We start from the raw sequence: 23253 nt of genomic DNA on the forward strand, positions 1-23253 counted from the left end.
CCCAGCTCAGAACAGAAGAGCCTGTGCAGGAGTATCTAGCTGGAAAGGGACATCGTGCTGGGTTCTGGGAATGGGACAAAGTAAGAGAGATATGTCGGGGACAGAACTGAGAGGTAACCCAGGGCGATGTGAGCAGGACCGGTTGGGACCCAAGGCTAGAACAGCAAGGTGCCTGGCATGGCCACCGAACAGGGGCAGCTAGCTGCAGAACCACTAACGAGAAGCCATAACCGGAGTCACAGAACCTGCAGTAAAACCAGGGAAGGGCCGCTGCAAGCCAACTAACAAAGGCACCTCAGGGGGGACACAGCTGGCATGACACTGGTGCTCAGAAGGCCACCTCAGATGCTGGCTGTATCCGGTTAGTAAGGTTTTCCTTTTGGTCTCATTGCTGCAGAGGGACCCGAGACAACTAGTAATAAAGGAGTGAGGCAGGATGCTAACGAGGGCCCGGCCATGTCTGACCCCGACTACTGGCTTCTCAACCTGATGTGTACCTGAAGGTGAGGTGGAGTGGTAGGGAGGGCAAGAGAGGGAGTTTCGAAGAAAAAAAATTAAGTATTAGAGTTAGAATAGATTGGAATCCTTATTATCTGAAAAAGCAAACGTAATTCGAAATATTATAGTCACTGAGAAGCTCTAGGTACAGAAAACGAGGGAACGTTTATAAGAACACTATACTTAGCACAAGGCCCAGCAGACCTTGTGGTTTAAGGGCCTTTGAGATGTCTTTTGAAGGGCACTAGATGGGCAGGCAGGGAAAGCTGAGGCACAGAGCAGATGTGTAGGCTGGGCTGGGAGGAGTGTGATTTCGGGCCGAGGTGACAGATATGACCTAGAGCTGGTCCGTCATGTCTGTGTGCAAGCAAACATCTGGCCATGCTGAGTTCAGGAACTGAGGTTTTCCGTTAATAGTCATGCAGAGGGATCCAGGAAAAGCTGACCAACCAGGCCGCAGAGGAGGGGAAACTGAAGACAGGCCCTGGCTCAAAGGAGGCTCTTGGAGTGGACACAACCTAATGTGTGCCTCTTTAATATGGGGTTCCTTACTTACTATGGTTCAAACATTCTGCCTGCTGCTTTACTCCATGCTGACCAAGCTGGCGCCATTCCTTCTGCCCTGGGGGTTGCATACAGGTCTTCTCTCCCTAACGGCATCCTCACATTCACACAGCTGTCTCAGTTAAACAACTGGCCTAGATGTTATTTGCTGCCCCTTAGGCAATACCACAGGAGGTGACAGCCTTTGGGTCCTGGAGGTAGAGAGGGCAGAGGTAAGAAGACAGCAGGAGCAAGAGCAGCAGATGTACCTGGTTGCTGCTGTCATTTTATAAGGTCCCTAAAATTCCTCTTTGGAAAGCATAGACACCAAAGCAGCAAGCACCAGTGGGGGCAGAGGGAAACTTCAGGGGAAACGCTTATGAATGAACTTGTGGTCAGCATAGAAAGAACTCCGAGAGGAGCTTGGACCCTTCCTTTCTTTATCTGGTCTTTTTGTGGAGGGGCAGGCAGTGCTGAGAGTTGAACTTAGGGCCTTGTGCGTGCTGGCCTAGCACTCTCCCACTGAGTCATAGCCTCCAGCCAGTTTTGGCCCTTTCTACTTTCTACCATGTTAAGAAGCAGCAAGTGGGCCCTTACTTGGGAGTCAGCTTTGATTTTGGATTTCCCAGCTGCCAAAAGTACAAAATAATAAACCTTTATACTTTATAAACTCCTGAGCCTCGGGGATTCTGGCCTGCGAGCATAGGACATGCTAAGACAGGTGTGTGGCACAGGTTAAGAACAGACTCCTGAAGCTCAGTAGTAAGACTTTCCACCTAACTGGCTCCTGATTAGCCACAACTCTCTGCACCGGATGCAGCGTTCACTCGGGGACACCCTTGTGTGAACGAACCCCTGTGGGCCCATGCTGGAACCTGAGGGCTTATAGATATTTTTGTTGTTGTTGTTGCTGGAAACCAACGAATATTTTTCTAAAGTCTATTTTTTTACATGAAGGTAAAAAATATTTTTTTAAAAAACAGCTGAGTAGCTAAATGACCATATTTGAGAAATAAAAAAATATGTTTCCTGGCTCTGGCCAGTTTTTCTTTTGAGATTCTTAAAGACAGGAAGACATTAGTTACTCCTTTCATAGCCAAAATAAAATTTGATTATTAGCAGATTTAATCACAAATAGTACAGGATAAGCCCTAGCATATCAGAGACTTGTGCTTATCCATTCTAATAGACACCATGGTGTATACTTTGTAGCACCCCTCCCTCCCAAAAAAAACCCCAGGATGGTTTTCAAGGCATGATTAAGAACGAGATTTTTTTTTTTTTTTTTGGTTCTTTTTTTCAGAGCTGGGGACCGAATCCAGGGCCTTGCGCTTCCTAGGCAAGCGCTCTACCACTGAGCTAAATCCCCAACCCCAAGAACGAGATTTCTGATAATGTAACCTCTGTCAGGATTGCTTAGAGGCACAGACCTCCAACTTCTCATTCTCCCCTTCAAGGCTAGATCTGTCATGTGGGATCCGTCCTTCTGTGTCGACTGCTATTCGCTGCGTTTCGTACACACCCATCATCTCCACATTGGACTGATTTTAGAGAGTTCGGTGTCCTTGTGTTCTCCTTTCATCAGGTTGGCCAAGGATTCCTGTTTCTCATTATTTTTGGTGTTATTTAGTTTTCCCAAATAAAGTAAACTGCTAAACAGCCACATGGCCCACAAGGCTCACAGAGGCCGACGGGCACGCCTCAGCAGCCAAGGGCAGTGAAAGCCGGCTAAAAAAATAAAACGCCACAAGTCCTTTCATGTTAGCATTTTATTTAAACCAGTACAAGCACCATGCTTACCAAAAGACTCCAAAATAAACATGCGGTATGAACTAGCAGAGACTGAAACCACAGCCTAAGAAGTAGTGCCAGTTGTTGGTTTTCTTAAACAATGACGGAGATCTGTTAAAATTCACAAGACTAAACCACCAATGTTCCCAGCCTCCTGAATGAGATTACATTGGACCATCAAAATCAGTGGACTTGTCCTGGCATGTTGGTGATCTCAAGTGGTATTCAAGTGATAATATTCCAAAAAGCAAGAAACTGTTTCCATCAGGAGTACTGTAAGTGTTTAACCTCACAGGAGTACGTCACTGATCCGAAGTGTCAAATGGCCTACCCAGAAACATTCAGCTTGGAACCATCAGCAAGAGAGGCCTAGGAGATGATTTACATTCTTCTAGAAATACAAAATAAGATTCATCCAGAAATGTGTGCAACATTTCTTCACATAAGTTGTAAAGGCTCAAACTTTAGGGATTCCAGTATATCAGTCTCCAGAACAAATACAGAGTGCTACCATAGTAACACTCAAAAGAACTGATAGGATGTAAGTTACTCTCTATTTCCCAAATATTGGCATTTCGAGTCTTATGAAAGTGTCTATTCACTACTTTACATACAGATTAATGTAGTCACTTGAGTTTTACAAGTGTCCAAACATTTCTTATGTGCAGCTTCCTTAGTTTCTATCTAAGTGGGAAAAGAGCCAAGTTTAATTTGGCAATAAACTCCTCTAACTGGAAACCTTTAGTGAAATTGTCAGACCAGGGTACAGTTTATGGCTAAGTTTGGCTCCTGAAAATAGGAGACAAGAAGGGAGGGAAAAATGCTAACACACATTTTTGCTACAAATTATTTCATAGTCACAAACAATCTCGCAACACCTCTTCTACAAGAGAATGTTTCTCTCGTAGAAGAAAGTGTTTAACTTGCACTAAGCATCCAGTAAACTCCTCAGACAACTCATAGTTTAGAAGTCAATTAAACAAAACAGCCAACCCGCGTTTTTCCTAACATAATTGTGTCAATATCAGAACAAATCACTGTTCAGAACTCAGACCTTTTGGAATTTCAGCATGGTAACCTGAGAATACCTCTCTTCATATGTCACTTTATGTTGTCACCAAAACCATATGTCATATACATTGTGATACATAGTTGGTTCTGACATTAGATGCTATGCACAGCTTAGTAAGATCAGAAATTCCCAAAGCAACACTTGCTTAAAAATGAAAGAGGTTCCCGGGAAGAGTGGCTTCCAAGAAGGAAAGGTTAAGATTAAGGCTGAGTGGGAATGGTTGCTCCTCAAAGACAAGGGAGTGGAAAGACCTGGAATTATGAAATCTGGACATACTTTATGGAACAGCAGAAAGAGAGTAAGAAAGATACTTTAAAAGAATAACTTTTAGCTAAAGGGAAACTTACATATTTCACAAATACTTTAGGGCACAGGACTTACAAACCTATCTCAGGACAGACAGAATAACCATGTTCTATAGATGCCCCAACTCAATGTGCTACCTTACCAGAGTCAGAAAAGCTTGAGAAAGAAAGCCGCTCACCACCCGTGTGGCTGCAGAACTAGACACTGAGAGTCCTGTGTGTGGCAGGCCAGTGCCATTGCCCTGATGAGAGACTTGGAAATGTCAAAAACTGATTTAACTAAGCAAGCCAAAATAAAGGACTGGATTAAAATGCACACGTGTAGCACTACTTTGAAAGCGCACTTTTATAACTAGGTGAAACCAACCCTTATTTGCACCATGCACAAACACTGCCGTCACTCTCTACTTGGACCTCATTTGCCTTCCCTAGGGTTAGAAGCCAGCTCTCTCTAGCTCATACCCAACACCTGTGTACTGGACTCAAACTTCCTGGATCAAGTTTTCTTGCTCCCTGGACTCTGAATAAAGGGATTTTCCTACTCATGAGCAAATACGAACACGTCCTCTGGCACTTGCAATCGCCTCCTGACATACAGGCTAGTGAACACACGCTGGGAGTACAACACGCTGTACTCCACTGTCAAAGTCCCAACTCTCTTCCCTCTAGTAAAACTGGCACAAAGCCCTAATGAGGCAAACACTATGCAGTGAACACATGGTGCCAACATAAAGATGCCTTTGCTAGCTTTTTTAAGGGGAGCCCTGGCTGTCCTGGAACTTGCTTCTGCAGACCAGGCTGGCCTCGAACTCAAAGATCTGCCTGCCTGTCTCTGCCTCCCAAGAGCAGGATCAAAGGCCTGCACCACCACTGCTCAGATCACAATCACTACCTTCTTAATATAAGAATTTGGTCAGCCTCTACATTCTCTCTACTTTTCTCTTTAAGTCAAATCACTACTCAGTGTTTCTTACATGTTTTCTTAAGTGTAACATAATAATTCCAAGTAGATTATAAATCTTGATGATGGTATCATCAAACCATGACTGCCTTAGTCCATGTTAGAATTTCTTCTGACATTTAGGATAAAAGGTATGACATCAATTGATGTGTTATTAATTATGGCCAGTGTTTTAAATAATGCTTACATGTGGCACAGAATAGCAAATAGACCTCAACTGTCACCTACTGTCACAACTTTGGGCAGATAGTTGGAATTTTAAAAATAACAAGTTGGTTTTATTACAAACTTCAATTACACATATTAGAAAATTGTTTTATTTGAACCCTTTAAAAAAGTATTAATCTCACCAAATCTAGAATACTGGCAGTGTAGGAGTCTGAAGCTAATGTTAAAGCTGACAAATCAAAGGCACAGGTTAACATATCCAGAACAGTGCTCACGAGACGTTAGGAGGTGCTTTCTGTTACCAAGCTCCACTCTAGCTGCCTACTGGTGACATAACCTAGACGGAAGCCCTTGATTATACAGCCCACGAGTCTCTAAGACTAGGACTATGTTCCATCAGAAGAAAACCTCTAATAATCCTAACTCTACCATAAAACTAAGCCCCCGGTCCTTAAGGAGGAGTGATTGATGGCGACTCTACACTTGATTGAAAGGATACAGGAATGCAAGAGAGGAGGAATGTGACGAGAGCAGCAGAGGGTCCACTACATCGCCACTCACGGCTCAGAGCGGTCACTTACACTTCAGCCCCAGTGAACCTCAATGATGCGATAGGTGATGAAATGCTCTTGGCACTTACAAACTGCCATGCCAGTACCAGGAGTGGCCAAGGAGGAACTGTTGTCTATCACAGTCTATACCCACTTTCCTATAGTGTCTGCAACAGTAACAAATTCTGAATCATAAATTATAGAAATTAGTCACAAGGGTGCGAACCATCCCTGGAGAAAAGTAGTCCACCTAACAATGACAGATACAAGGAAACACTTCACAAAGTTTCATTACTATGAAGATGATTTCCCCTTTGTTCAAACTGCACAAATGAATTTTTCTTTACTGCAGGAAACAAACTGTAAGTAACAGTGCATTTTTAGGCATAAATAACTATTTATGTCTGGTTCCAGTATGGTCAGGTTAATACATAAATACTTTAGAAACACAGAAGTTCACATTAGTGGAAAAATCCAAGTTTCTCACGTAACCATTCTTCAGTTAGGTCTTCGGTGTTTCTTATTTCAAATACCTTAAGGAAAGAAAGAACAAACAAACTAAAGTCATTGCATCACTCAAAAGAAAATCCCCACAGTGCACTGAGTATTAAATACCACATTGTGGCTGGTGGACTTGAGGGTTGAGGGGAAGGACAGTGGGACAAGTTGACCATACTACCAGACAGAAGTAATGGTAAGGTTGAGGAAGGTTCAAAACCCTGGCTAATCTCATAATTGAGAACAGCAGGCACTGGAACCAACTCCCAGCCAGGCTCTACCTGTCCTGGAACATGTAACCATGACACTGAGGACCATGACAACCGAGAGTTCTCCGTGCTAACGTATCTAGATAGGCCCCAGTGTTTAGCCAATGAGCTTCCCTTCCTGGGAAGAGTATTTCATCCCTGGTTCACCCCGAGTAAGATGTGTGCATTCCCATCTGCCATGATAATGAAGCAGTTTGGACAAGGAAGGGCGTCTCCTTCATCAAGGATCTCTACAGGGGAGGCCTTAGTTGTAGAGAGCCTTCCCTACGTCTCCGGGAGAAGGCCTTTTCTCTGTCAGCCCTCAGTATTTTCGGCATTCAGAACCAAAGCAGATGCCACCCGAGTCCTAGGCTCAGCCATCCCCTTCCTGCCGGGCATCCATGGGAAGTGTGAGCCTCGAACCGCCCTTCTCAACTCCTCGAGGTCCCAGCAGCTTCTGGGTGCACAGAAGATTGAGAACCACAGGCTGGGATCCCCTATCTTGGATTGTGTCCTGCCTTCCCTGAGTGGCATCCCAGCGGTGAAGCAGACATGTGGACCTACAGAGGACTTCTGAGTTCAAAGTCAGACTAGTCTACAGAGCATTCCAGGATAACCAGGCATACATAGAAAAGCCCTGTCTCAGAAAACAGCAATAAAAAACCCACTCTGTATCCTTCATATTGGCCGTGACTTAATTACATGTTTTTTAGGTGCTAAATCCTTAAGTTACCAAAATGTAGCAATCTAGAGGACATAAAACCTAGGCTCTTTTAAAGCCAGGAATTTTAAACCAGCACATAAATGTTAAAAGAGCAATTCTGTAAACCCTGCCCATTAAAAAACACAGCCAAGCACACAAATCTAAAATCAACCTAGCTAGGACCTGGAGAAACATAAGGCCAATCTTCACAGTCTGAGTGTCCGATGGTGACACCAGCTGCGGACTAATGTGATAAAGCCACAATGCAGTCCAGTCACAGTCCTCCCGCAGGAGTCTGACTCGCGGCCCGAGAGCACAAGGACTAGAGGGAGAGGAGGCAGTACAGCCAAGAGGTGGGACCCGGAGCCCAGTGCACCTCTGAAACCTCGCTCTACCTAACAGACGGCTTTGAACACACCAGCCCCTCAACCTGCTTTTCTTTATTTTACTTTCTAATTACCCTTGTATCTGTGTGTTTGCACACACGAGTGTGTGTATGTGTATGATCAGCTGCAAGCACATGCACGCACAGGAGCCCCAGCGTGTGTATGGGGCCAGAAGCCAACTTGCAGGAGTCAGTCTTCTGCTTCCACCATGGGCATCTTAGGGGTCACAGGTTGGACCGTGAGGCTTGGCGGTGAGTCCGACTCAGGGAGCCGTCACCAGCACTCTGAATCCGTTTTCTTATTTTCAGAAATATGAGATTACAGACGTCATCAAAGTACAGTGTGAACTGTACTGTAAGGTCCAGTACGCTGGAGTGAGTGCGACAGTATGAAAGAGTGACAGGCTTAGCAGTTACCATGACCTTTTATTTTTACTTGGGAGATAATCTCATTATGTGGCCCAGAGTGGCCTTGAACTCATAATTCTCCTGCCTCAGCTTCTCCAGTGCTGGGTTTACAGGCACTCGCCACAATGGCTTGTCTGAAGCTGCTCAAATTTTGATAAGTTTTTTTCTTTCTAATCAAACTGTTTAAAAACACATTGGTTCAAAGATCACTACTGTTCTTTCCTTATAACATTCGAAGCTTTACTAATGTACCGTCTCAGTCTACAGGCTTCAGCTACAGGAAAATACTTGTGCATCAGGCTGCTTGGCTCTCCCGCTGTACTGGGAAGGAAAGTCAATAAGCACATCCGACCTAGACAGTACCTTAGTTAGCTCGGCGGTCTGGACCAGCTTGTTCTTACTCCCAGCGTACATCATCTGCTGCTCAGGTTTGCACCCTGGAAGACACATACCGGCACAGGGACAAGGGTGACTTTTATCTCACATGAGCATCTACCAGATCATCCAAAGTGGCTCTCTGTGGATTCTGATTTTCAGAGTCTTGACACACACTGAAAAACTTTTTTCAGTGTTAATTTTAATTTCAATAGTACAAGGGCCATCTTCAAAATTACAAGCATATCACTGGTAATTATTTTTAAAAAGATAAACACAAGTATATTACCATGGTCACACAAAGATCACATACTTAAACAAGATTAAAATATATACTTCTGATTCAAAAAGACAAGAAGTCAGAATCATTAAAACTGAAGATTTAGCTGAAGAATTACACTTCTAGGAATTAAGCAGCCTAGGTCAGTACATCTCAAGAGACAATGCCTCGCTGTGTCTGCTCTCTAGGGGTGTGCAGATATGGTGCACACACGTAAACTGACCTCAGTTTAGGTCATTCGACCATTTCACCTTTATAAACAGCAAAAATCTGTCTGCAAAAGATGATTCCGTTGGATCCAAGCCAAGTAGCAATGGTAAGGACTTACTCACCCAGAGGACTGGAGAAGATAAAGCACAGAGGGTAGGAGACCCGGCCATCGTCGTGCTGGTATTTATAACTATACACAATGAAGGTTTTTCTCAAGTTAAAGAAACGGAAGCTGCCTCTAAGATGGGAACTGGACTGCGGGGGCGTCCACGCTTCTCCTATCACCCACAAAACAGGCCCCGAAACAAATTATAAAATCATGCGGCCTCTCTGCTACAGATTAATATGGACTTTTTTCTTCCTCAGTTCTTACTGTATGTACATTATTAAAACAAAGAGAATTGTTTTTAAATATCCGGTCAGGACATCAACTTGCATGTTTTTGCCTAATACATGCACACACATTTTAATTTGGTTGTGGTCAAGATGAGGAAGGACTACTTTTAAGGTCTGTTTTTATTCTTCTATTAGCTTCTTAGCATAATGAAGAAATGGGTTTCATACATATACTCAGTACTTTGCTCAGATCTGTCCTTCCACACCCCTTCACCGTTCTCTCCCTCCCAAACCGTCCCCGAGTTGTTTTCATGCCATATAAAATATAACTTTTGAAAGTTTAACAAATGGGTTCATAAGTAAAATCCTGATGACTAACAAAATCTTCAAACCACTTAGTAAAGGATATCGAGGTTGCCGTTCAGGTAGTTCATCTTTAAGTTCATCTGGAGAGACACCCTGGCACCACAGAAAAAAAACTGTTGAAGCACGTCCTTCCCCAAGGTCCACTACACATCCATTTTGCTAAGAGCTGTGAGTTTGTTACCACATTACAAAATTACTTCTATTTTCAACAAAACAAGGGTATGAAGGACAGTTCCTTCTATACTTAGGTTCCAAGTGTCAGGAAATGCTGAGTGAGTGGCCTAAGCAAAGCCTCAGAGAGCATTAGGAATTCTGCCCCAGGCCCGCCCGCGCTCAAGTGACCAGCGTCAGTCTTACTTCACTCCATGCAGTGCTTGTGAGTAGGAGCTCACTCAGCTTTACTAGAGCTCTAAGCCCTACCTGCCACACTGCATCTCACTAATGCTTTAAGGAAGGCAGTTAAATCAGTAAGACAATGTGGAACCAGTAATTAGCTCGCGCTTTCCATGCATAATTAGTAGGCATTTAGGAAGGTCCAGAACTTGTTTTAGGACTTGTAACTAACACATCATTGTTTGGACAACAATAATTGCTTAACTATAAAAATTGTATTTAGCTCATTGAACAAACCTCGAGCTCCTCATCCAGCACCACCAAGCGTTTATCCTTGTCAATCTTCACTACAATGAAAACACAGTGTAAGTAAAGTGTGATTCCATGTGACCCTGATGACCCAACCCAGAGCAGCCCTAGTCAAACTAAAGCATCAAGAAACAGCACAAAGCACATCTGGATATAATTCCCAGCATGCAACTTCCTTATTTATTATTTAGATTCTGATCAGCTCCTCACGTGGACTGAGTATGGAGAACTTCCTAACCCCAATGCAACTTTCTAAATAAAGGGCTTGAAAAGATAACTCTAGAATGGCCTATGTGCAGCATGCTTAGAACTGCGAAAGAAATGCTCACCTGGGGTCAGGAGAGAGAATCCTAAGACCCCCAGCTTCTCCACATTATGATTTCATGGCATATAGTCATTATTCTGAGAATGCGAATTACCAATTCCACCTCTATTATTCAAAGATATTCAAATATAAGTGACATAACCCAAAGCCAAATCGACATGAACATAAAGGTCACCTATGCCTTTATTCTTTTCTACCTAGCGATTCAGCTATGTTTGGGTCTGCACTACAGTCACTTTAAGTCCTATGGCCACAATGGCCTCATCTTTGGTGGTAAATGCCATTATTCCACATTTTCCCTCTTAAGAACCAAATGATCACATGATAGCATTTAGTTGTAACAAACTTCATAAGGTGTCAACACCTGGTACAATTCTCACCTGCCTGATGCATCTGTTAATAGCCTATAGTCTTTATGTCCTCTCTGCCTCAGCCTTCTTTCTAAATCATTGCCCACAAAGTATTACCTACGAAAGCAAGTAAAGCACTCCACAAAACTCAGTTTGGTGTAGAAGTGGAATAAGGCCCGATGCTGAACTTTACCACTCAGGTGTGGACAAATGTTTGGTCTGGACCACTGTTAGCCCCTGGGAAACACACGGGTCACTACAAATGGGCACCTCACTCCTCGAGTGCAGAGCTGAGGAGGCAGCTGGCACAGGGTTACCTATGGCAACAGCCTGAGCGGTTTCTTGCAGAGGAAATGGTAGCAAATGCAGCAGGTGGAGGCACCATGACTCTCTAAGGCTTAGCACATTCAAAGGAGCTTTAAGAGAAAACAGACTAACACCAAATAGTTTTGAGGCAACTTCGGCTTACTTATAATAGCAGCATTGTGGGTTTCTTTTCGAAAACGAAACTTTCTCAGCTTTTCCACTAAATCTTCAGCAACATCACAAACCACCAAAGACTCACTCTACAAAAGAGAGGGGATACATACACTTAAAATGCCATCCGTTCAATATCCGTGCATGTTAAACCACTTTCAAGTCTCCCAACCTTGGCTCCGCAGAGCTTAGCGCAGCTCTGCTCTTCTCTAATACAAGCTTCACTTTAACTTTCTCTTTGGTTGATAATTACTTCGAAAGCCAAGCACATCCTAATGGCATTTCATTAGAAGTGGAGAGGAGGTGGGGAAATGTGGAAGCCAAGGGCCATCTTGGGTGTCAGGTGAGCAAGCTCAGTATTTCACACTGTGTGGCAAGAACGGGAAAGTCATTTTACTGTTTTGGACTTTCCCAATTATGGAGAAAATAAAAATGACCACAACAGTAAACATGAGCAACAGGTTATATCTCAGTTGACTACAAAAGACATAAAAATAGCTATTAGGAATATATAAAAACAGTCAGGCATGGTGGTGCATGCCTTTAATCCCAGCACTCAGGAGGCAGGGACAGGAGGAGCCTGGTCTACAGAGTGAGTTCCAGAACAGCCAGGGTTATGTAAGAGACCCTGTCTCAAAAAGATTAAAAAAAAAAAAAATCAAAATATACAAAAGGCAAGCAATCCTTGTGTTTGTGAAGTAACATCTTTATATACTTATCCACCGCCCAGCCCTCGACTGTCAGGCTTTTGACAGAGGGTTTTTGTTGTTACCCAAGCTGGCTCAAACTTGTGATCTTTGCTTTAGCCCCCCCCCCCCCAGTAGCCTGAAGCGATATGCCATGCTATGCCGCCATGCCATGCTATGCCATGCTGAGTGCGGAAAACTACAAAAACCAAGCAGGCATGGAAGTGCACACCTTTAACCACGGCTTTTGAGGAGAAGAGGCAGAAAGATCTCTGAGTTTGAGGCCAGCTGGGTCTACAGAGCGATACTGTCTCCAAAAAAAAAAAAAGAAAAAAAGAAAATTAAAAAAAAAAAAAAATCCAAGACGTACCAGAGTGTGCAACTGAGCAGGGAATCTTATGTGTCAGTCACTCAGCTCCAATTGCTCACATCCATCTGCATCCATTACCCACAGTACACCAACACCCCCCCAATGGGCTGTCTTACCCAAAGGCTACAGAAGTCACTCACCTAGAATACTACACAGTGTAAGACAGCACGTGTCACAAAAAACTAACGAAATCACTCTACTTCAAACAGCCGGCCAGAACTCTAATCTCTGACACCCATTTGTGTTCAGATCTCTCACTGTTTTACATTTTTTATAGTTGGTTTCCGTCAAGTTGAAAAAAATTCACTTTGGACTTTTCATATACAAGTTTCCCCCTTTTCCTTCAAGAAAATGTGAACTCTTCTCATCAGAACCTCAAAGTATTAAGGCATCCAATTTTAATTTAAGAAAAAAAGAGGATGTAATGGAGACCTACGTGGGGTAAGACAGCACACTGGCTAGCATTTTCACATCTTGAAGATTCTGAATTCTGGTAATCGGAAGGATGTGACAAGTATAGAATGTGTTGTTATACAATCAAGGCACACGCCCAGCCAAGAGTACTACTGACCAATAGAAAACTTTACTTTAGAGAGATGCTAAATCATAGGAAACTGCCTGAAATTCAGATTAATCTTCTTTGACCAAAGACAGAATTAAGGAAACTAATAAAGACTTTAGATTTTTATTTACAACAAAACCTATTTGATAGCCGAGTCTTACCTTTCAGCTCTGACGATCAGAGCTACAACAGTAAGCCTGACATCCTGGGGCCAGACACCCATGCAAACATGCTCAGTGTGGAGCGCTGTTTGGAAGACACTGGCCTCATGTGACCCCTAGCATGGTGGAAAAGATGAGAACATGCCTGGATTTCATTTGTGTGATTCAGTTTGTGTCTTCTTCCTTCCCGGTGCTACCACAAAGGCAAAAGTACCTTCCTACAAGGACTCACAAACCAGGTGGCACAAGTCTGTAATTCCAGAATTTAGAGGCTGAGGCAGGAGGCTCAACTGTCTCTTCTAAGAAGGAGGCTGGGGTAGGGGGGTAGGGGGTGGGGAGTGGGGGCTGGAGGGACTCAGGCTTAGACAACTCATGTGTGTTTACACTTGAAAGCTTTTAGGAGTACAAAGCTATAAAAACAATTCTAGGTGGCAAGTGTTATTTAAGATAGTTGAGCTTAAACAGTCACTTATTGGTGGATTCAATAAATGAACATTAATGAGCCCCAGCACTGTGCCAAGTGCTAGCTTACACAATAATCTAGTACAGAAGAGACCTACATAAAAGACCAGACGAAAAACTGTAAGTTGATACCTGTGATAAAGGCTAGGAAAGAGAACTTAGTAGTGAAGAACGTGGTGACAGAAAAAGCTATCTAAAGTGATTAGAGAGAACCAGGCAGAACATAGCAGCCAAAGTCAGGAAAGGACAGTGACACATGCTCACAACAGGAGCAAGCACAAGGCTAGGGAAGGGCCTAGGATTTCTACCCTAAGGGCAAATGTAAGCTTAAAGGGAAAGCAAACATGGCCTCATTTGAATTTGATAAGATCTTATTTGTTGTGATACGCAGTAAGCAAGGCAGAGCCAGGAAGAGCACAGAGGCCCTAGCCACCAGTACCAGCAAGAATATTTCAGAGATGACAAGCGGCTGAGAGGTTAAAGAAGTGGGTAACATCAGTAAGTTACCATGTATGTAGCACGGGGCTGACTCCCACTTCATGCTCCAAACCATCATACCTAACCAACACCATCCACATTTGACAAGAAATTTAAGACTTAGACAGGCATCTTAAGTCATGCAGGTAGTGGACCCAGGAAGCAACCCAGATATCCTGATCTCTCTCTCTCTCTCTCCCCCTCCCTCCCTCCCTCTCCCCCCCTCTCTCCCTCTCTCTCTCTCTCCACCACTACATGGGAATTAGGCTAGATTCGATATGAAGAAAATAAAGGCTTAAAAAGATAGCTTCTAGACTTCTGGCTTGGGTAATGGACACAAAAGCACCTTTAATCAAGTTATAAGATTCTGGCTGAATGAAGACCAGATGTGGAGTAAACTGAGTTCCTTTCTGACAAAACGAGGAGCTTCTGTGGCGTCTGTGTGATGAAATGTTTCCTAAGTCTATTAACCAAAAAGTGGAATGTAACTACTGGTTGGATCTCAGTTAAGGTCAGAGATAGGAACTCACAAGTCAACTCAAGGAGGGTCGGTACTGAAGTCAGGAGTTCAGCAAAGAGAAAAATCAACAGAAAATGAAGCCTCAGAACGGAACCTAGGGCTCTCATGGGCACAGTCAAAGGAAGGAAGAAAGGAATCCAAGGGGAATAGAAGCATCAGCAGAAACAGGAGGAAAGCCAGGAGTTCTGAACCTCAGAAGCCAAGGGCGGAGGCATAAGGAAAGAGATGCCTCAAACACGAGTGTCAACACACTGGAATGTAGCTGAAAGGTCGGTCATAAGGATGAGAAGCCACGAGTTCACTGGGTTCAATGACCACGGTAAGAGCTGCTAGACGGAAGTGGTCCTCAAGAGAGGAGTTCTAGACAACAACCGTGTCTTCCTGTTGTTTCCATGGTACTTGATCGTACTTAAAAAAAAAAAAACTTTAGGAGGGATCCAGAAGGTCCTTGATAGCAACTGACTTAATTCTCCACTTTAGCTTTATGCTTAGGGTCCATCGTCAAGAAGAACAGAAACCACGGGCCCTAGACGCAGCAAAACTAAACCTGACAGCTGCTTAAAAGCGAAACCATAGAGCCTTGGGTCACATGGGTTCCAACGGCCTGGACTGGAAGAATGTGGGTATTGGGAGCTATTCAACCGGAAACTAGGGGCTGCGGGTAGAAGGACGCCAGGGCGAGGCCAGAATGCAACCAGAACCCGGGCACTCGCCACCAACACCGCCCCTCAGGCCCAGCCCGTTCCGCCGCGGGGATCAGAAGGACCAGACCCGGGTCCACGCGGAGGCCACGTTCCAACCGTCTGCCCGCAGCGCGGGGGTCTTCCGGGCCGCCGCTGGAAGTCGGGACAGACGGTGAACCTGCACAGTCCCGCGGTGCCTCCCTCCGCCGCCGCTTACCATTTTCCTTCCGGTCGTCAGCCGTCCGTTGCCGTATGATCTCTTGGGCCCCTTTAAGAATGGCTCTGCAGCCACCTCCCTTCCTGCTTCGGCTGGCACACAGCTCAGTGTTCCCCACCTAACTACGCGGCCGCCGCGGCCCGCACGTGACAGCGGACGGCGGGAGGCGAGGCCCAAAATTCTGCGAATCGCGGACGCGGACGCGGACGCGGGCTCAGCTTGTGGCTGCTAAGGATGTTCTGCCTGCTGGTTTACCCAGGAATGAGCCGGGCTGCAGTGCGCAGATTCTTGGTATCTTTAAATATTCTACAAGCCTGAACGGCAGCAATGTCGTGGTGACAAACCTGAGTCAGTGATTTTAACGGTAAATGTGCGTGTTGGTTACAGTTTACTTCCAGATTTAAGGCTTTTCAAAGGTAGACGCCGCTTCCATCCTTCCGCCTGTCCCAGAGCGCCATCCGTGACCCTGTCTGCTTCCCAGAACTTGCTAGATACGTTTATTTTCCAAAGAGTATTCATACTCAATAAATGGTGATCAGTTGTGATCATGCGGGCTCTTACTCTCAAGTCACAGCCAAACTGAACTCTGAAGCCCAGGTGCTGTTACTGTTTCAAAGTGCGACACTCAAAAGTTACGACCTTTTAAATGTATTACTACTGGCATTCCAAAACTGAGATAAACTTGACTTTTTAAGAAACAGTATGGGGTACAAAAAAGCCGATGTGGATGAAAGGGCTGGCAACTTTATGAAAAAGAAATATAAGAAATAAAAAAAACATTTTAGTATTTTTATATCCTTTTGGTACCTTCTCCTTGGTCATCCATCTCAGCGGTGGGTACTCTGTAGAAACAGATATTGGTGAGGACCTTTGTGCATGGTGCAGAACTGCACTCTCATTTCCCTGCCTCCCTCCACGACACCCCTTGACCTTGAGCATCAGCTGCTATCAGATTATCCTTTTAGGAGAAGCGAGAGACATGGGAGGAAAGAAAGAGGAAGGCTATGAATTTTCTTGAAAGAGACCAGATTCTTAAAAGTGTTAAACAAAAGAAGATCAATTCCTTTTTTTTTTTTTTTTTTTCGGAGCTGGGGACCGAACCCAGGGCCTTGCGCTTGCTAGGCAAGCGCTCTACCACTGAGCTAAATCCCCAACCCCGATCAATTCCTTTTTAAAAAGCTTTCGTGTATATGTATTTGTTCATGTGTGTGCCACAGGTCCATGGTGCATCCCACAGTGTACACGTGGAGGTCAAAGGTCAACTTCAGGAGTCAGTCTTCACCTTACACCTTGTTTGTCACAAGAGTGTCTTATTGCCCCCGCACATGCCAGGCTATCTAGCTCAAGACCTTCTGGGGGATCTGCTTGTCTTTTCTCTCAGCTTTCCACAAAACCAATAGCATTACATACCCAGGCTGTCTAGCTTTCACATGGATGTCAGAGATCGGAACTGAGACCTCACCATTGCACAGGCAAGCAAACACTCTCCTCACTGAGCCATCACCCCAGACAAATAAAAAGACTTTCAGTTTATAAATGTAAGTTCCCATTACCCTCTCTTCCTTCACACCCATACTTAAAAGTGGTAGGGCAAGGGTAGTGTTTAAGAACAAAATTAGCTCAGTTGGGGATGGGGAGATGGTTTAGTCAATAAAGTGCTTGCTGTGTAAAGCACAAAGACCTGAGTTCAAAGTCAGGTGAATTGGTGAAAGCATGTTATTCTAGTACTGGGGAGGCAGTGGGCAGAGACCAAAACTGGCCTCCTCATGTGCACACACACGCATGCACGCACACAGGCACACAAAGGCACACACGTACACACGCACTCAAGCACGCGCGCACGCGCACACGCGCACACACGTACGCATGCACGCGCGCACACACACACTCGCAGGCACGCACACGCACGCACACGCACACACGCACTCGAGCAGCTCTGGAGAGATAAATAAGTTATAGATTATAAAGAGAAGCCATTTTTCCTGGGCTGGTGAGAGCCATACCCTCTTACCCTGAATAGCTTATGTGGCGCTGCCAAGTAGCCTCACTCAAAAAGAACTCCTCTCACTCCGTAATGTGACAAGTATAAGATAGGTTATTGCACTGCGAACATCAGTGAGGTATCATCCTTCTGCTACCTAAAAAGCTAGCTAGACTGGTGAGAAGATGGTTACAACCAAGCCAGAAGGGTTCCCATCAGAAATCTACTAGGTACCCTGACAGCAGCAGTCACTCTAGAGAAGGTGAAGCACCCAGGAAGCCTTCTCCCATAGGGGCTTCAGAGTTGAATTCTACTCTTAAACTCACTTAGAAATTGCTGTTATTGTGGGGGAGAAGAAGGAAGAAGAGGAAGAGGAAAAGGAAGAAAAAGAGATCAAGAAAAGTAAGGGGCTATCAAGCAGGGGAAGAACATAAGTGTCCTGGATAGTTTTATATCAACGCGACACATACTAGAGTCGTCTAAAAGGGGGAAACCTCGACTGGGAAACTGCCTCCAGAAGATCCATCACCAGGGCATGTTTTTAAAGTCGTGATGATGGGGGATGGCCCAGCCCACTGTGGGCGGGGCTCACGGGGAACAAGCCACTAAGCAGCATCCCTCCAGGGCCTCTGCATCAGCTCCTGCCTCCAGCTTCCTGCCCTGATTGAGTTCCTGTCCTGACTCCTTCGATGATGAACAATGATGTGGAAGTGTAAGTAGAATACATGCTTTCCATCTCAATTGCTTTTTGGCCACAGAGTTTTGACACAGCAATAGTAACCCTCAGACAGTAGGTATAGCCCGCTCTGGAATCCGCACATAGCTTATCTTACTAAGTTTAACATTAATCATGCCTTTAGTGCTTTAGGTATAGTCCTAGCTATACCTTGCGGGAGGCAGAGGATCACATGAGCAGCAGAGTGCAAGCTAGCCTGGGATAGGAAACCCCCATCTTTTTTATCATCAAAAAGGGTGTATGTTATTGTTTATTTAGAGTACCTGTGTGTATATGTGTGAGGGCAAATGCTAGCAGAGTGCATCCAGTTCCTGGAAACTATAATTACAGAAAGTTGTGAGCCGCCACACGATTGCTGAGTGGAACTTGGGTCCTCCGCAAGAATTAACCACTGAGCCATCTCTCCATTCTCATCTCTATCATAAAACAACAACAACAGCAACAACAACAACACATAAAACTTCCCCCTCCTCCACACATACTCTAATTTCCTTGGACTCAATACTTAAAAGGCCACACTAGCTTACATGTATTCTCAGTGGTGAGGTAAATTTGAAGCTTGAAGTACTTAGAATTAAGCTTAAGTTTCAAGAGGAACTTTGCTAGGCCTTATACTCAGTTTTCTCCTTGCAATTCTGTGTTCAGACCGTTAGACTGGATCTCCCAAATTGGCTTCACCAACTTGCATCCATCAGCAGTGTACTGAGAAGACTGGTAATACGTTCCATTTAAGATTTGTGCTTAGAGGGGAACACGGATGAATGGCAAGAAGGTGAAGGTAGAGAATCTAATGTCATCGAAGGATAATTAAATGTGTTCTTTTCCTGGCAGAACTCAGAACTTCCATTTCTGCTTCTCTTCTATGCCCATGTCCCATGGTTAGATTCCATAAGCCTCACCTAGTCAAACTTCTAGTTATTTTTTACCCTGCATCTCCTGTTTTAAATCCTACCACTCTAGTGTTTAACCAAACTCATGACTTCCTTGAGCAAAAAGCCTGTAGTTTGTTTTGTCTTGTTTCATCTTGTTCTGTTTTGGTTTTGCTAACTTCCCTGTAGCTAAATTCAGACACAAGGCTGACTCGTGCGTGGCCAATGGAATACATGGTGTGTCCCTAGAGTCTTCTTCAACGGAAGTCATCTCTTGTTTTTTAACCTCCTCCATACTAGCATAGAGATACAGACATGGTGGTTGCCCAGGGATCAACCATATTAGATCCTGAAAAAGCCTGAGAAGTAAGGGTTATGAACAGGGGAGCCAAATAGAGGAAGTCTGGGCCGGGTATTCAGGAAAACATAGTATGAGTTTCTCATTGTCACAGCTGGATGCGGAGTGGAAATTGTAATTATGATAGTTCTTTTATTCACAGAAAGAAAAAAGAACTTTTAGGTAGCATCTACTTTTCTAAAAATCCTTGTCACTACCCTAATCAGAGTTAGCAAGGCTTCTTGCCTAACAGTTTGAAAACAATCTAGTAGTTGGTATCCGTTATTCATTCACATCTGCCTACTGTCTGTCTGTCTGTTTCCATTTGCTTTGTTGTTGTTGGGAGGTTTTTGGTTTTTTTTTTTTTTTGTAAACTAGCCACAGTGATTTATTGAAAATTCAGATACATTGTTGGCCTTGTGTTTCAGTCCATCCCAGGGTGCCTGTAAGCAGTTAAAGGCCCTGCCTTTCTTCTAATTGTTCATACATCAGCCATTCTAACTTTTCAGTTCCTCAACCTCCCACCTCCAGGCCTTTGTGCTACACTGGCAGGTGTGCCCAACCTTTTGACATTGCAACACAAAGTTGTCATCTGAAGAGAACTGCACAATTGCTTTAGGAAAAAATGCAAAACAATCTCCCTCCCTCCTTCCCTCCCTCCTCTCTGTCTCTGTCTCTGTCTCTGTCTCTCTCTCTGTCTCTCTCTCTCTCTCTCTCTCTTTCTCTCCCTTCCTACCCCCTCTCTCCTGCCACCCCAGACAAGGTTTCACACAACCCAGGCTGGCCTTATACTCACAATGTGCCAAGTATGACTTTGAACATCTGATAGCCTGGTCTCCACCTCCTTAGGGCTAGAATTACAGGTCCGCATCACTGTGCCTGGTTTTACTTAGTCCTGAGAACTGAACTTGCTGGCTTTAAGAATGCCAGCAAGAATGTTGTCAACCACGGCTCCAACCCTCACAACATTTTATGTGAGTTTATGGGGTCTTCTGTTATTGGAATGCAACCATAGCTATCCTTGTCTGTTTGCATCCTACAGGAGCAGGCTAAACAGGCCTGTACCTTCCCCTCCTGTTCCTTAGACTGGCAAACCTAGGTCTTTCAGCTCTCATGTCAATCATCTGTTCTATGTCTACCTAATGCTTCCCCCATTATAAGTTCTCATCATTCCACACACCTCTTTTTTATTAATTATGTGTTTATTTTACATCTAGACAGCAGTTTCCCCTCTCCTCCCAGCCCTGTCCATTCCTCCCCACTTTCTCTTCAGAAAAGGGCAGGCCTCTGATGGATACCAAGCAGCCTCCATTTACCTCTTCTGACAGAACTTGCTATTTTGCCTTTATTTTGTTGGAAGCTTGTTAGGCAATGTTTGCCCTTTTTGGTAGATGTGTTCATTTTGAAATCACAATGACGCCATTCCTGATACAGACCAGAGCAAAGGTCCGTGTGGCTCACAGTGTTGGGTTTTAGTGTGTGGCCAGCAGACTCACTGTTCCTAAACCATGGCAAGAACAGACTATCAGGGCAGCAGGATATGGTAGAGCAAAGCTGCTCACTCCATGGCAGCCAGGAAAGAGGTAGTGACTGGGACAAGACAGAGTCCCATGGCTGTACCCCAGTGACCTGCTTCTTCCCTCTGGGCGCTACCTCTCAAATCCACTCCCTCAGAGTTATTTACAATATGAACCCATCGATGGGGTTATTCTATTGCTTAGGTCAGGCCCCCACAACACAGTCATTTCATTTTTAACTAATTAGTTGTTTCTTTGACACAGGGTTTTACCATGTAGTTCTGGCTGGCCTGAAGTTTGATGTGTAAGCCAGGCTGGCTTTGAACTCACAGAGATCCCCCTAATTCTCCCTCCTGTGTGCTGGGATTCTATGTATGCATCACCCAGACCAGCTAATCCAGTCACCTTTAATGATTAGATCCATCAGTGGGGATCGATCCTTCAATGCATGAGCCTTTTAGAGGGGCCCTCCATATCTGAAAGATAGTGTCATCGTTGTCGTCATCATCTTCTTCTTCCTCTTCTTCCTCCTCCTCTCAAATGCCTTTATGTCTGGCATACATCTAACACGAAGCAAACATTTTTTAAAAAGATGTTTTTATTTTAAGATATATGTCTGTCTGTCTGTATGTATGTATGTATGGGGATATGCAAATGTACCCGTCAGGGCGTGTGCCCTCAGAAACCAGAAGTGGATGCTGGAGCTGGAGTTATAGGTGGTTCTGAGCCACTGGATTGGGAGCTGGGAACTCAATGCTGGTCTTCTGGATTAGCAGGACCACTTTCAACTACCTCTCCAGCCTCCGTGTTAGCTTTTCTTAATTAGACACAAATCACTTTTCTCAGATGCTGGACAGACTACACTGCCAGCAGTGTAAAGGAGGTAAAAAGTTTGTCGTGGCAGGGACGGTGTGGCCCCTGAGCATGCAGACCTCGGGATCTTTGTTTTCAAAGAGATATCATCCTGTCTCCAACAAAGTGGATGTCCCCGAGTGTTCAGATCCTTACATTCTGTCTTTGTCTCTGTCTCTGTCTCTGTCTCTGTCTCTGTCTCTGTCTCTGTCTCTCTCTCTCTCTCTCTCTCTCTCTCTCACACACACACACACAGAGAGAGAGAGAGAGAGAGAGAGAGAGAGAGAGAATAAATCTATGTTGTATTTGTGGGAAGAAAGAGGAGCAGAAAGGAGAAAGGAAGGACAAAGGAGGGCAACAGGACGAGCGAAAGCAAAAACAATGCTATATCCATATAAAACAATACTAATTACTTTGTAAATTTACTCTAAAATTACTTTTAAAAAGAACAAGAAAAATGTGGCATGCCAACCCAGGACTTTTACCAGCGGAATTAGATTCGTGCTATAGAAAAGTCATTGGTGGTGGTGGAGAGGATCACTGTGTGTGCGGAATACACAGGAGAGACTCTGTGGAGAGGGTCACTGTGTGAAGAATACACACATCATCATCATCATCATCATCATCATCATCATCATTTTTGCCTTCTTCTTTACATTATGGAAAGTGTTTACTTCTTTTCTTTCATTACTTATAATTACTCTGTGTGTGCACATATATTTACATCCATTTACTACGGCTTGCAGTGGTCTGAAGACAACCATATTCTCCCTTCTACCAGGTGGTTCCAGAAGATCCAAGTCAGGTCGTCGGCCCTGGTAGCAAGTGCCGTTAGCCATCTTGTTGGCTCTTACTCACATCTTACGTCTCTTTACTGTAGTGGGTTCAATGGGGGTTAAGTGGGAGCAGAGTCATGTCAGCGTATTTAATGTTGCTTTACCTGCAACCTCCTACATTTTTGATTCATGATATTCCCTTTCGTTTTATTGTAATAAAATTGCCTTCAGATTGGCCACCTGGAATGATGTGATTGTGCATCTGACACAGTATTTCTAGACTCTAGTCTCTGAAAAAATTTTAAATATACATTTTTAAAAAGTCCTACCTCAGTGATTTAGCCCAAATGAGTAATTTAGCTTTTTGGATACTCACTGTAGTGCTTGGTATGATAATAAAAAACATTTCCAACACTGAGCATAGCTTAAATAAACATACTTTACACCTCAATATCCACTAGTGAATAATTACCTAGAAACAAGCTTCTTAAATAGCAGTACTCCAGAAAATACATTAATTTGGTCCAGGTCACTGGACAAAGCTTGTCTTTTTGA

General features: G+C 44.2%; 1 protein-coding gene and 1 long non-coding RNA gene across 5 annotated transcripts; one reads left to right on the forward strand and one right to left on the reverse strand.

The window, feature by feature from the left end:
* Positions 1 to 2792: 2792 nt before the first annotated feature.
* Gmfb (glia maturation factor, beta) lies at positions 2793 to 15756 on the reverse strand. Of its 4 annotated transcripts, none has more exons than XM_087586643.1 (8): positions 15631 to 15756; positions 11665 to 11858; positions 11485 to 11581; positions 10329 to 10378; positions 9741 to 9791; positions 9119 to 9203; positions 8495 to 8568; positions 2793 to 6422 (listed from the first exon to the last, which is right to left on the reverse strand). In XM_087586643.1, coding segments are annotated over exons 3-8 (333 nt in total). In that variant the 5' UTR covers positions 11486 to 11581; positions 11665 to 11858; positions 15631 to 15756; the 3' UTR covers positions 2793 to 6350.
* Positions 14800 to 16423, forward strand: LOC148000904 (uncharacterized). The gene is made up of 2 exons (XR_015638711.1): positions 14800 to 15049; positions 15211 to 16423. It is a non-coding gene; the product is annotated as an uncharacterized LOC148000904 (long non-coding RNA).
* Positions 16424 to 23253: the final 6830 nt, after the last annotated feature.

The sequence above is a fragment of the Rattus norvegicus genome, chromosome 15 (genome assembly GCF_021556685.1).
Source record: "Rattus norvegicus strain SHRSP/BbbUtx chromosome 15, alternate assembly SHRSP_T2T, whole genome shotgun sequence".
NCBI classification, from domain to species: Eukaryota; Metazoa; Chordata; class Mammalia; order Rodentia; family Muridae; genus Rattus; species Rattus norvegicus.